Below are 14735 nucleotides of genomic sequence, written 5' to 3'. Positions count from 1 at the left end.
CCCCCCCACACACACACACACACGCATTCACAGCCTGACAGAAATACAACATGCCACCTCCCCTGCCCCCTTTGAAGACGAGGGATATCAGAAGATTTTTTTCCGCTAGCAGCAGCCACTGTAGGTAATGTAAAAAGACGTCAATGTTGTGGAAGTGGGGAACACACCACTAATTTTGCTACTGAAAGTCCGACCTGCATCAGAGTTAGCATGACATTAATCTGTGTGCATTCTCTCGAACTCGAGGAGGAAGCTGCTTTGAGAGAAATATCCTCCTGTATGTTTTCTACTGTTAACGTTAATCAAACTGTAAGAAATGTAGTGAACTAAGGATTACCCCCTTTATAGATAGTTAATTGATGATTAACAAGTTTGTATTTCTTGCGTATGTTAATATAATTTGTGTTCAAATATTACAGTTTAAATTTGCTAATAAAATCCAGACATCTTTTCTGGAAGTTTTCAAAATGTTTCTTATGTAGTTTTTGAAAACAAAGGTTTGAATCGAACAGTGTATAACCTGAACTAATACACATGAAAGTTAGTATAAGTCAGTACAAATTTATTTTGCAGTGATCATTTAGCCTATCAATTCATTAGACTCATATTGGTGAGAAATGTAGCCCTGAGCCCCGTTCACCCATGTGTGTTTGGTCTTATAAATGTCCGGTCTCCAGCAAAAAGTGTACATGCAGATTATGCTGTTATATCGTCCCTACCAATGTTGAGACCAAACCTACACCCTTGGTTAAAATATGATTGACCGTCACTACGTCTACTTATACCAACTTTCGATGTATACATGAATTTTTGTGATGACCTTTAACAGGATCATTACAATGTAGTCTGTCAGTCGCGCTCTGTCAGTGAGTCAATTTCACCCAAGAATTGTACAGTAGTTTCCTCATTTTCTTATCCTTCAGGAATGTATGCAGCCTGAACAATTGTTTCGGCATGTTGTTACACCCATCCACAATGCAACTGTGAGGCATAGTTGCTTAAATGTTCCCAGTTCGCTGGAGAAACGCATCTTACTCAATAGAAATCAATAGGAAATATTGAGGGGGAAAAAAGCTGGCCCATAAAAAGTTCAAATGAGCTGCGACCACCCGGCTCCCTCTCGAAACATCTCATCAGCCCAGAGACATGAGAAGAACACCTGAAGAACGGGTCTACTGTCTGACTTGGAGTATACAGCCAACAATAAGTCCACAATTAAATTTTTAGTTAATCAGCTGAGACAAGAAAAATACAAAATTTGGCTCCAAGAAATGATACGTATACATCCCTAAATGGTAAATGGTGTTATACTTGTATAGCGCTTTTCCACCTTTCAAGCCGCTTTACACAACATCGCCATCCACCTACTGGTGACGTAGCACCAGGAGCAATGTGGGGTTCAGTATCTTGCTCAAGGATACTTAGGCGAGTTCATTAGGGCAGAGAATCAAACCCACAACTTCTGGGTTGGGGGACAACTACTCTACCACTGAGCCATGCCATCCCCAATCCCTAGTATCCCTAGAATATAACTAGAAAATTTCTTCTTGATCTGTCGATGTAGGCATTTTAGTTAATGTCCTTACCAAGAAGAAGGAGAAAAAAAAGAAAAACAAAGGGAATGAGGTTTTGAGCCCTCCCGCTGCATAGTCTAAAACAGTGGTCCCCAACAGAGCAGTGTGATATGGGCCTTTTTTTTCCACAGACCAGCAATGTGAGGTAGAAAATTACAGTAAATATAAAATAACCCGACGCAGCTAAAAAACAACATTAAGTGCAGGGACAATGTAAGCATATGCCAAATCAACCTTTTTTAACAGCGGCCTCTCTTAAAACTCGACAGGAAATATCCTTGGTCGCAGGTCTAATGAGTTCTTCTTCACTCGTGAAAGGTTTCTTGGCTTTAGCAATACAGTTCGCCAAGAAACACAAAGTATGAGTCTCCTTGCATTCACTTTTGTTACCTCGTTTCCTAGCTTTTTAACCACACATTATCCAGAATAGACTTGGTTGTAGGCTCCACTTTAGGCTCAGCAGGTGGCCTTTTCCCCATAAAAAAGCTGTCCAAAGACGTCACCGCCCATAGCACGCAGCCAACAGCAGCTAACGTTACTGTTTACATTGATTGATGCTGGAACCACTGGGACAGGTGTGCAAACACCACAGTAATGGCGGCCAACCACTAGAGGGAAACCTACACAAATCTCTATTCTGATTAGTCAATAGCATAGACCAGGGGTCGGGAACCTTTTTGGTGGAGAGAGCCATGGACACTACATATTTTTAAATGTAATTCTGTGAGAGCATTACAATATGTTTAAAACTAAAAATACAAGTAAAATGAGCATTTTATGTAATTTCAACTAAGAGTGTGACAATATCTCGATACAGCGATATATCGCGATATTTTGCAACCCGATGGGTTATCGATATGCTCCCGCCAAGTATCGATACTTTTATTTATATTGGCCATACAATGGAGTATGGATGCTGTAAACTGCTTAATGTTTGTTGAGCAATTCCTTGGCGGTCCACTAGGGGCGCTCAGAAGTGGCGGTGAGGGTAAAGTGCGCACAAGTTGTCTAGAGAAGGAGAGGTAGCTCCAAGTGGGTTGAAAAAATAAAAAAGCTCCGTGAGAACGGTGGAGGAAAAAATGAGAAAAATATTGCTACAAATCACACATGGGGACACATTTTAGATTTTACACCAACAAGAAAGGAAGTAAGGTGAACAAGGACTTTGCTGTATGCAAGAATTGTCTAAGAAAAATAAGTTTCACTGGGAGCTGGTGACGTAGTGGACACCGGAGTTTGTGAGCTTCGCTTTCATCACTTGAGGTAAGAAAGTTTTGCAATGTAATTGACTTTTTAATTTACATGTATTATTTTGATGACATTTGATGTTGAATGATATAAAATAAACCAGGACCCTAAACTGGATGAAAATGAATATCGAACAAGCCCACATGAATTTACCGATTTATTTGATATTATTTCAGAACCACTTTCCATCTAGTTTACTACACAAACTGTTATTACTGTCATTTTGATACAATAAGCTATAAAAATGGTTTGAATAGGTTCCAAGATATATAAAGTGATGTGCATGATAATTAATGTAGCCTACATATTAAAAATAGGTATTTATTGAATTTTTAATTTCTATACATTCAGTTCATATATTTTTTTAATTCAATACTTCCAACACAAAAAAAATCAGGATTTCAACTCAAACACTATGAAGTAGCTAATATTTTTTGTTTTATTTTGTCGTTTTTAAGGTGAGGAAGACTGACTGAGCAAGTCTGACATCTTAAATGCTGAAGCAGATGGCGGAAGTGCTCAAACCAAGCAACAAAGGTCATATACAAAGAAAAGACCCACCAATTTTATCATTGCCACACTCCAAGCTCAACTGCTGACACCTACGGCACTTTTTATTTATTTTTATTTTTTTTTAAGATTTAAAACTTTAAAGAAATTAAGGGTGCCCGTCATCATGATCTCTCAAAGTGATATCAGTGGTCGTGGTTTGTTTCTTCTATATAAGCAGGGCCACAATTTGCAGTAGATTTATATTTTACAGCAATGTTGCACAGAAAAGGTGTCACTGTTTAATAAATGACTTAAACAGTATTTTTTCTAATTTTTTTTTTTTTTAATCGTTTCAACAGTTGTATTGTAGAATGTCGTATCCAATTTCTGACCAATATATCGATAATCGCTGTATCGTGATATAATCGTTATCGTGAGCCTTGTATCGCGAATCGTATCGTATCGTGAGGTCCCCTGAGGTTCCCACTCCTAATTTCAACACTTTGAAAGTACAATAAGTCTCTGAATTCTTTTTAATAACTTATATAGATAATAATAATTAAATTAAATAATAATTATTAAATAATATTTAAATAGTTATTTTAATTCACAGATACTCTTGTACTTACGGTTTTAAATCAGCAGGGGGGAGGCATTCGCTAAGTGGCGTGCATGGGCAATAAATGTTCGCATTTTAGAGCAAATAAGAAATCAGCCGTCTTGGCAGTAATGTGAGACGGACGTTGTAAACTAGTATTTTTTTCTTTTTTGAGGTGAGAAAAAGAGTATAATTTGACTGTGTATATTAGTGGATTGCTTTATTTTAGGATGATTGTGATGTGTGCTGAGTGTTAATATAGTTCAGAAATATGTTAATCGTTAAGTATTGTAATGTCCGTAACTATTTGTGGGCCCTTGAAGAGGCCATCAGACGGTAGAGTAGTGACGTAGCGGGAAGCAAGGAGGAGAGAGCGTACGGCGTGAGAGCAGAGTTAGCATGTTGCGGATGCCACTGTTATTTTGTTTAGTATTTCTATGGTTGCCACAATAAAGTGGGAAAGTCAACACTGACTCCTCTCCTTCCTATTTCTACAGTATGTTTATGTGTGACTGCAGATGTGTTCGTAATGGCGAGCGGATGACGAGTGAATGCTAGTAGTGTCTAAAATGCAGAAGTTAAAAGTTTTGTCACAAAAACTTGTATTTGTTTATTCATATTATATAAGAATCCGCATTTTAGAGCGAATAAGAAATGAGCCGTCTGTGTGCAGCAATGCGAGACGTACGTTTTTTTTCTTGTTTCAGCTGTATAAGAAAAATGAAAATAAAGCAAAATTAAATGTGTAACAACAGATTGAAGCATTTAATCCCTGTCTGCACCACGCTACAGATCCATTGCTACTATTTCAACTGACTGCCACACGCATCATCAGACTTCGAACATCCTCCACAGCCACACCTGGAGTGTCTAGTGTCCCGACCCGAATGTCGCCTGATCACTGGCTTGCCAAAAAAAAAAAAGTGAGCGCCCCTACTGGTTGCTCTTTTTAACGGTTCCCCTGTGGCTCTTACGGCCGCCAGGTTTCCCCTGAGGTCCTTGCGCCCTTCCCATCAAATGAAGAAACTTTTTTTTTTTTTTTTTTAATAATTGAAGATTTGTCTGCGAGCCAGATGCAGCCGTCAAAAGAGCCATATCTGGCTTGCGAGCCATAGGTTCCCGACCCCTGGCGTAGACTATAACGCCATAGTAGACAGGCATATTGATGTGTCAAGAGGCACAGGCCAGATTGCGGTTGTTCACAACTTTATTTCCTATTTCGCTGCAGCCTAGTAGGAAGGACCGGTACCGGTCCCCGGCCTGGTGGTTGGGGATCACTGGTCTAAATCCCAGAATGTACTGAAAGCTGCTGATAAAAGCACTTAACTCACCACTGATTTTTTTTTTTTTTTTTTTTTTTGGGGGGGGGGGGGGGGGGTTAATTTTAGTGCTGACATCATTTTTGCAAATGGATGGAAAACATAAATGCCAAAGTTTAACCCATTCAAAGGTCCCTTTAAGATTTTGGTGTATGAATTGGAATGCATGATAGACCATAACCTGATGAGGTTGCAGGAGTTGAATGTCAAATTGATTGATGCGCAAGAATTAATTGATTGTGAATTTTTGCCGACTTCTCTATTATGACAGCCAATATATTTGGTAGAAAGAAGTCAACTTAAAATGTCTGTAAGACAGCATTTCTGAAATTCAGGTGTGAACCTCTCAAAGAGAGCAAGTCTTTTTTATACAATAACGTTCTTCTTTAGAGAGACAAAGGCACATTGAAAGGTGCGTATGTGCGTAAATGCTGGACAATACTTTAGGTGTCAGGCTATGTGCACACAAAGATGTCTTTACTTCTTCTTGAGGCAGGTATCCCCACATGGAGACATGCAGCTGGGGCCATCAATGGTGCCTGTATGCACCAAGAACTATATGGGATGGGTGCCCCATCTCCAGTTGGTTATTAGCTACAAGAACAGGACAAATCCAACAGTACTTCCCTTTCAACTCAAGTGGCCCAGCAGGACATAAGGAGAGGTGCACAGTTAGTAACGTGGATGAGAAATAGGATGTGTAGGATTCTACGGAAATGTGATAAGAGCATCTCTCCGATGGGTTATTAAGACACTACAGGAACAGCTTTCAAATATAAAAAAAAAAGGAATGTTTCTAGATGAGTAATTCTCTGACATTTTACAGCAAGTACCTCTTAAAGAAGTATTTGACGATGAGAGTACCACCATCATGACCAACTGTACAATACAATAGTGTAGTATGCCCAAATGTTTAGCAACACAAGACAAAGGTTTAATTTATTATTAAACCACAATGGAGTCAATGTCATTACCCTTAGAACTGTTTGCGAAAGAGTAGATTAAACCCCAAATTCTTCTGATTGCCACATCACGTGCGTATAATTAAGAGAAAACGAGGAAATCTCACCAGGTTTGTCAAGTGTGCAAGCGTGTTCTTGTGCGCATCCCGCCTTTCCACGCGGTGCTCGTGGGCCTTCAGAGCCAGATGTGGCGGTTCCGTTGACGTGCGTTTGAGCTGTAGGGGAGAGACAAGCATTACAATTCGTCACAGTGACAGTGACTTGAGGCAATCTCTATTCTCCCATTCCGAGGCCCCAATTTCGGCGTGCCATTAATCAGATGCACGGAACCGTAGCCATTCCTTAAAGAGAAGCTCTGCCCAACATCTGTAAACACAAACAACTCCCTCAAAGCTTGCTTTTGGAGGGAGGGGACATGCCGCGAGCTGCCAGAGATGAGTGAGTTTACTGCCACTGAGGTGGTTTATCAAAGCAATGGAGGGGTGACCGTCCCGGGTGGGGCTGGGAAGCTGGTAACGATTAATCATACATCTCATCTGCAATTAGCAGGAGGTCTTCAAAAGCTGTATGAGCCCCTGAGAAGTCAGTATGAGAGCAGATGTGCATCTCCTTTGCTTGCACTCACTTTGAGTTGGAGGTGGTTCATGTTGCTGTCGGAGGTGCAGTTGATTGGGCCCTCAGTGGAGAACTCCAACGGGTAAAGCAGAGTCTGACCCTGGGCGGCAAGTGGGCAGCGAAGCTCCAACAGGGTGTGGCTGATTCGACTAGGTCCATTGTTTACCAGCTGCAAAACAAAGCGCAAATGTACTTTATACAACAAAATCAACCTGATTTTATGCAATAGTCTTATATGAATAAACAGTACAGTGCTGTGAAAAAGCATTTGTCCCTTCTCAAAATGTTTCTATTTACTTATTAAATTTTAAATGTAGCTACAAGTATTAAGCTGAAAATAAATAAATAAATTCAAAGCTACACAAGCAAATAGCATATTTTGCTATTTCAAGGAGTAAGGTATTTTTAATGTGTAAGGAGTTTTAAAAGTTTTGCTGAGAAGTTGAATCGGGTTTTTTTTTTTTTTTGTTATTTGTGAACTGCCTTTCTATACAAACACACATCGAGATATCATTCTAGCTTAGCAAGGAGAGGTGTGAGCGCCATATTTCGAATGTCCCAGAGTTCACGAAACTTTAAAAAAGCGCATTTATCAAGTTTTCCTCGGCCGTGATTTGTAGTTATCCGTCTGCCGAAACTGCCTGATAGGAGAGATATCAGTACGTCTGTTTCTCTGCTGTTGGATGTGTTGTTGACGTCAGCGTGACAATGGTGTGAAAATACAACAGGTTTCTATTTTGGGCCTTGCCCCACGGCGAAAATTTACTCAAGACTTGCTGCTCAACACTTTCACCGAGAAGCCTCCTCCCACATACACAAAGAATGGGTTGCCACGTACCCTTTCACACCAAGCTGGAGCTAGTGTGAAATGGCCTTAAATGATTAATTAACTGTGTCTAATAATATCTTTGTTAACTAACTTCAGTTGTTCGCACCCAAGCCTGATTACCTCCAGAATTGTTTAATCAATAAATCCTTTAAATAGAACCCGTCTGACAAGAATGAATTTGACCAAAAGATTTTAAAAAGCATCAACAAAATGCCACCATCCAAAAAAATACAAGAACAGACGAGAAATAAAGCAAATAACTTCTGTAACCTGGAAAGGGTTACAAAGGCATTTCTAAATCTCTAAGGACTCCAGTGAACCACATCATTATCCACAAATGGAGAAAACATGGAACAGTGGTGAAAAGAAAAATTACTTCAAGAGCACAGAAATGACTAATTTAGAGGGTCACGAAGGAACCCAGGAATAACCTCTAAGGAACTGAAATCCTCCCTTGCTTCTTAAAAGGTCCCCGTTTGTGACTCAACAAAAAGTAAACGACTGTGAAAAGTGGCATCCACGGCAGAGTTCCGAAGTGAAAACCACTGCTGACCAAAAATATCTAAAAGGCTCATCTTTCATTTTGAAATTTTGGGTGAATTTTTAAGAGTTCATTTCACAAAAAGAACGACATACTGTACATTCCGTGCGTGGAAAGTAGCGCTTATTGTGGCAGGACAATTTGTGGCTTTTTACAACAACCTGAACATCTTAGTTGGTTGAGGAGAAGAACTCTGCCATGCTGGATCACATTTTTCTGTTTCCCTCTTTCCCAAGCTGAAGGAGGCCATCAATAGGGCCAGTTTTGAACATAGGGATGATAAAACTGCAACTTTGAGAAAGAAAAATCCTGAAAGTGCTGACTTACATTAAACACAATCAGCGTTTTGTCTTTTAGCTAAGCAAGCTTTGAAGCAGAAGGAAAGTATGACGCAATGACTCTAGATGTGTTGCAAGCAAGTGGGAGGAGGAAAAGAAGTGGTCACCTCATAGATGTGTTCCACTGCCGGGCCCACTTCCTGCTCCACTTCATAGTTCTTGGTCACCTTCCAGTTGGTCGGTGGGAAGAAGACCTTATCTGGGCGAGACACCCTGCAAAAAAGAAAGAGAGAGAGAGACGGTGGGAGTGAGATCATGTTGGCGATTGACCAAAATACTAGCTTGGGGCCCAGGCAGTCCCTTACCCTTGCAGGATGACCTCAGCCTGGACAACAACCTCAAGCTTGTAAGGCACCACTTCGCTGTGGGAGTTGTTCTCATTCTTACTACAGAGGCCAAGAGAGTGATTGCGGTAAGATGACGTCAAGACAAGAAAAACAGAATTTGGACCTTCTAACTATTGGCAAAATACCTGCGAATCTGCAGCTCAAACTGGACGGTTTTGTGAGTGTCTTTCAGCCGAGGCACCGTGAAGCGAAGACCTGCCCAAAGCTGCAGAGAACATTCATCATCAGCACCTCAAAACCGCAGCTTCGAATAAACATCTCAATAAGCCAGCAAAATGAAATATCAGACTGCAGATACACAGAATGGTCACTTGTTCATTAACCAACAGCTGGGCTGAGACGACAAGAGTCAGTTGAATTAGTGTGAATTGTTAACTATAAAATTACAAAAGAAAGAGAAATTACAGAGATTAATTAAAAATTACAGACATTGTAATTTTTTGTTACATTTTTGGAAGAAAAAAATGTAGCTATTCGCTGCTTTTAATTCTTTCTGCTTTAGTTACAAAAATTGTACAAAAAGCTTCTCAGGCTTAAATAAACTACTATGTCAGTATCAAGTTAACAGTTCAAAACACTAAATATAATACTCAAATCCCCATTGTGTATCAGCAGCTTTAAACTACATTCAATTAATTTAATTTTGTGAATCAACCGTTAAAGTTGTTAAAATTGCTCCCGTTATTCCATAATTTCCCTTCCGTCTACTTTAGGCATGTGAAAGTTTTAAAGCGGTTTCATCATTTAAAGATAGATTCAAGTCAAGATTTTGCCGATTTAGGAGTATTTTAGATAAAAAGTTAATTAGGTCCACTCTGAAGGGTCGCTATAACAGCCTTCCAGAGAGGTTCATCATTTAAAGATAGATTCAAGTCAAGATTTTTCCGACTGAGCAGTATTTTAGATAAAAAGTTAAATACGTTCACTCGGAAGGGTCGCTACAACAGCCTTCCAGAGACGTCTACTGCTTTAAGATCGCGGCTGTTTACTAACGCCGGCGAGTCTGTCATTTCACATCTAACTTTCTATACATGTGCTAACGCCACCGAGTCTGTCATTTCGCATCTAGTTCTTTATACATGTGATATCTATACCGTAGCATTATGTGGGCGTGTTTTGTAGCGGCTGTCGGCCACAGTCAGGTATTATTGTTTTTTTGTTTTTGTTTTTTTTTTTTTTATCTAGAGGCATGAGTTGAGCATGATGTTTACTCTCCATCTGTTCCTCATTGTGTCCCAAAGACTGCGCTGTGTTTTACTTCCGCTTTACTTGGCATTTTTCAATAATTGGAATTTGGATGTTTGTGGATCGTTCTTGAATCTTCCACGGCCGAATCGCGAATGATCTAAGAATAGGAAATTTCGCACACCTCTAGTTGTAATGGTTTGTTTTGGCAGGGTTTCCAGTTAATTTGACTGATTTGAGTGGATATACTCCCCTCTAGCAGCAAGAGTGAACATGGCATAACTCCAACTTCTCCCCGGTTAAGTTTTTGTTTACATGTTTGTTTATGCATTCGTAATTTAGTTTAGAAGTATATTTAGAATTTCTTTGTGGGAATGTGTTTGAACGATTCAAGAGCTTTGTAAAAAAAAATAATAATAAATACTTTAGCATATTATAGCATTTAAGCTAGTGGAATTTTGCTATGCAAGTTAGTTAATTGTTTTTTTGTTGTTCTTTTAATAAATACTGTTTGAAGCTAAGCTCAGGTGTTTTAAAATTTTTAATGAATGTGCAATTCTGCATAGTTTAAAGAAACACTCAGGAATTATATTTTTTGTTCGCATTTAATGCTCTATTAAAATTGCAATCTTAGCAAGCCAAAATAGTATTATCGCAAGCACAAAGACTTGTGTGTTTCATTTTATAACTCCAAAAATGTATTATGCAAGGCATTAAATATTTACATTCAGATTACTCGATTATTGGAACTAACTAATCAATAGATTAATCAATTACTTAAATAATCGCTAGCTGCAGCCGAGGTTACTCATGTAGCATAATACGGTTGACCACAGAATGACAATATTTCTAGAAAATTATATACAAATGTATTGTGAAAAAAAATGTAATAATAAGAAAATAATAATAATAATGCCACAAATATTTCCACATCAACAGCAAATTCAAATTCAAAATTTGGCCAAGGCTATATTTTGACCTCCTGTCTTAGCACTTCTTCTTGAGAGGTCTGAGATCCGAGATAAGAACCACATGTCTGTGTGTAGAATACATTTTCTCGCCATGTTTAAGTGTGTTTTTGTCAGCTACTCTGGCTTCCTTCCATGCAAAAACATGCATTCAGGCTAACTGAAGACTAAATCAAGGGTGTCCAAACTTTTTTCTCCGATGGCCACTTTCAGAAAAATTGAAGGACGCAAGACATGAAATTGTTCCACTTTCATTTGATAAACAAAGGAATCGGGTAAAAAATAAATAAAAAAATAAATAATAATTTAAAAAAAAATTTTAATGTATTTATTTTGAAGTATTGACTCATTGGTTGTCATTGATGAGGTCAATAGTAATCCACTTTGACTGGGAAGCATGCAAGCAATTTAATCCCCCAGTTTAATTGGATTTTATTTATGTTGCTGTCAATGGTAGAGAGTGAGTTGAGGAGGGGAAGAAACAAGAAAAAAAATAATCCAGAGATATACGGATATTGCAAAATATATATACAGTGGTACCTCTACATACGAAGTTAATTCGTTCCAGGACCTTGTTTGTAAGTCGAAATGGTCGTATGTCGAGCAGGATTTTCCCATTAGAAGAGATTATAATTCCATTAATTCGTTCCACAGCCCGAAAACCTACACCAAATCCTTAATAAATACTGTTGTTACTATTGCGAATACCAATTACAAAGAGCAAAACAAATGCATTATGAATAAAAATCGGAATAATAATATAATAATAATAATAATACCTGCAATAATGTAACAAACTGGGTTCTAATGGGGCAGTCGTATTTTGTGTGGTGAACCTGAACACACCACGGGGCTGACGGCAGAGTGAGGGAGTGCAGCTGAGATATTCCTTCTACTTTTAACGTCATATTGTTGCAGGTTGTTGGCGTGTTTTTTTTTTTTTTTGCACAAGTTCTGAAATAAATGATTAAAAATCTGATGAAGTTTGCAATCTTTGGCGATGGTTGTCACCTTTACTTATAAACACTGGTGAACGGAGGAGTATTGTCAAGCAGTTCATGGACGCGCACCCCACGCTCATATTTTTCCATTGGTAAGCCTCACCTTTTTTCTTTTTTCACCACCTGCTTTAACAATCTTGGAACCCATGTAGATTTCTCTCACAAGAAAATCCGCCGTGTGTGAGTCTTGCAGAAAACAATTAAATTGCGACACTGTCATAGTCGTATTTCGAGCATTTCGTCGGATGTAGAAACAAATGGCAAGTCAAATTTTACGTCAGATGTCGAAAAGATCGTGTGTCGAAGCGATCGTATGTCGAGGTACCACTGTATTAATATTTACACTACTTGAACAAACGTTGCGGAACAAAGAGAAAATTCCAGCGACGGCAAAAAAGGCACGGAAATCACAACCAAGATAGCTAAATTTATCGCTTTTTTTTTTTATTACAAGTATATTCAGGTAAAACAAAACACTGAAATTCTACACAGTCTCCTACATTGATTTCAACATGTTGACAGGTTTTGACCCCTGAACTAATGGAGAGGCACTGTTTAATTGTCTACCTTCATATAGTGTTAACAGGGCCAGCCCAGCCTATACGCAGACTATGCAGCTGCTTGGGGCCCCTGACTACTAGGGGGGCCCCAGTCTGGCAACTGCTTAATTTATATACTATTTTGTTTACTACAGTTTGCTTTATTTGACTTTTGTGAGTTTTGATGCTTGATTACAAGCTTAAAAAAATAAGTTCTTAACTTCTTTCTTTCCTCTTTTAGAAAAAGGTTTGGCGCTATCTGCTGTAAGTACTGACAATCAAAATCTGATTAATATACAAAATATGGACGTATGGGTTGGATTGCATGTATGGGTTTCACAGTACACTGTGACGAAATGGTGGGCCAAAAATATGGGCCCCTTTGCATTATTTTGCTTAGGGCCCCCAAATGGCCTGGGCCGGCCCTGAGTGTTAATCTTGAGAATAGCAACAGAATTAACCTTGAATTTAAGGTTGTGCAGGCCACGTTTAATGATACTTTCATAATTTGCTGCTGGCCAATAAAAACTGGGCAGTGGTCCGCAGTTGGCCCACGGGGTGTAGTTTGGACACCACTGCTCTTAATTTGTCCACAAGTTTGAATTTAAATGTAAATGTATGTTATATGTGCACTGTGATTGGTTGGTAATCTTTCCAGAGTGTAGCCGAATCTCTTGCTAACTCACCAAACAAAAGCTCTAAAAATAATGTGCTTAAAAAAAAGCCAAACTGTTACGTCAACTTTTTCTTTATATAAAACGAGCTCGTTAGAGTAAAAGAAGTGTCAAGCAATTGCGTCCTTACACTGGTGCCAGACTTCATGGGGTTTCCCAGATCACAGCTGAGGTATCGGGTCTGGTTCTCGGTGTCGTAGCTGCAAGTCAGCTGGGCCAAGGTCTACAAGCCAAACATGGCGGAAAAAGTGTGAGTGTGTTCAAATTCCAAGTAGTGGTTATCCTTTTTATTGGCATTCGCAGCTGCGCTCACCTCATTATTGCGGGCGATGCCGCTGTAGTCGGCCTCGGGGGGCAGCACCACATAGAGTTCTGCCTCGTACGCGCCCCCCTCCCCCTCGTTCCTGGCGTTGAAAGTCAGGGTCAGCGCGTTGTCGTCACCCAGGTACACTTCCTTCCTGTCCCTGAGGAGGCAGTAAAGGGAATAATTATTACTAATTGGAGTCAAATGGTGTCACCCAGCCAATAAATACAGTATGTGTGGGGGAGCTAGCAGCCTGTCATAAATTTTAAAAATGGGTACGTTTTTAGAGATCAGAAAAATAAAAAGTAAACCATTAAAAAGTAAAGATTATGTGAAAAGCCACCACAATCAATGGTACTAAAAGGCTGTGTACATTGCTCAAAAATTGGTGAGAGTGTCTCTTCAGGGATGACCTGTAGAATAATTTTATTCACCAAAAGAATACTAGAATGGGTAAATGCTCATTAAACTTATCAAGCTCTTCTCCAACTTAACAGCGAAGTGACTAAATGCAAGGGCTAGTATGCTTCAGGTGATTACAAATAGTAAGTTTGGACTAGTAAACTGGGCTTTACCATCCGAAGGGGCACTTTAGCTTCAGTGCCATTAATGGAGCTAGATGTCCTATCCATTTAGACTGCCGTCATGGCAGTAAATGGGTTCAATGAGGGTTAAAGAACAAAAGGGAAGCTCTCTTTCTACGTTGTCGCACGCACCAGACAATGTTGGGGCCCTAGAACAACACCGCTACAACTTTGCTTCCTCCTATTCCCAGGAACAATGAGGAATTCCACACTGAGGGTCACGCACATGCTTCTAATTAGCAAGTAAGAGTTGGCGAGCAGTCCTCCAGTAAGTCAGCTGTATTCTGCTTTTCAATGGCTTTGCACTTAAATAAAAAGCAAGAAAGAAAGACATAGAAAGGAAGAAAAAAAAAAAAAAAAAAACTTCAGCAAATTAGTAAAAGGCCACAACATTGTGAAGCCTCCCTGAGGGACTCTTTCCTCCAACAGGTTGTGTGCTTTGGCAGCCCAATGCAAGAAAAACACTGCAGGAATTATGGCCTCTTTTTACACATTTGGCAGAAATTCCAACAAAATCAAGGCCATCTTATTGGCTTGGGCTCAAACACAGCAGGCTCAAATATTCAGACGTGGTCCTAATTGCGCTAATGGCACTTTTTTGGATTTGTACTTTCAAT

General features: G+C 39.4%; 1 protein-coding gene across 1 annotated transcript in view; it reads right to left on the bottom strand.

The window, feature by feature from the left end:
• The window catches only part of itga5 (integrin, alpha 5 (fibronectin receptor, alpha polypeptide)), an 82041-nt gene that overhangs the window by 8986 nt on the left and 58320 nt on the right, over positions 1–14735 (bottom strand). Inside the window, exons 20-26 of the mRNA XM_057830379.1 lie at positions 13544–13694; positions 13361–13453; positions 8989–9068; positions 8822–8902; positions 8624–8729; positions 6819–6977; positions 6301–6408 (exon numbers count right to left, since the gene is read on the bottom strand). Coding sequence (XP_057686362.1) covers positions 6301–6408; positions 6819–6977; positions 8624–8729; positions 8822–8902; positions 8989–9068; positions 13361–13453; positions 13544–13694 — 778 coding nt within the window. The remainder of the gene's footprint in view (positions 1–6300; positions 6409–6818; positions 6978–8623; positions 8730–8821; positions 8903–8988; positions 9069–13360; positions 13454–13543; positions 13695–14735) is intronic.

Source organism: Corythoichthys intestinalis, chromosome 2, assembly GCF_030265065.1.
Source record: "Corythoichthys intestinalis isolate RoL2023-P3 chromosome 2, ASM3026506v1, whole genome shotgun sequence".
Classification (NCBI taxonomy): Eukaryota; Metazoa; Chordata; class Actinopteri; order Syngnathiformes; family Syngnathidae; genus Corythoichthys; species Corythoichthys intestinalis.
Note: the sequence above shows the minus strand (reverse complement) of the source record. Positions and strands in the feature narration are given on the sequence as shown.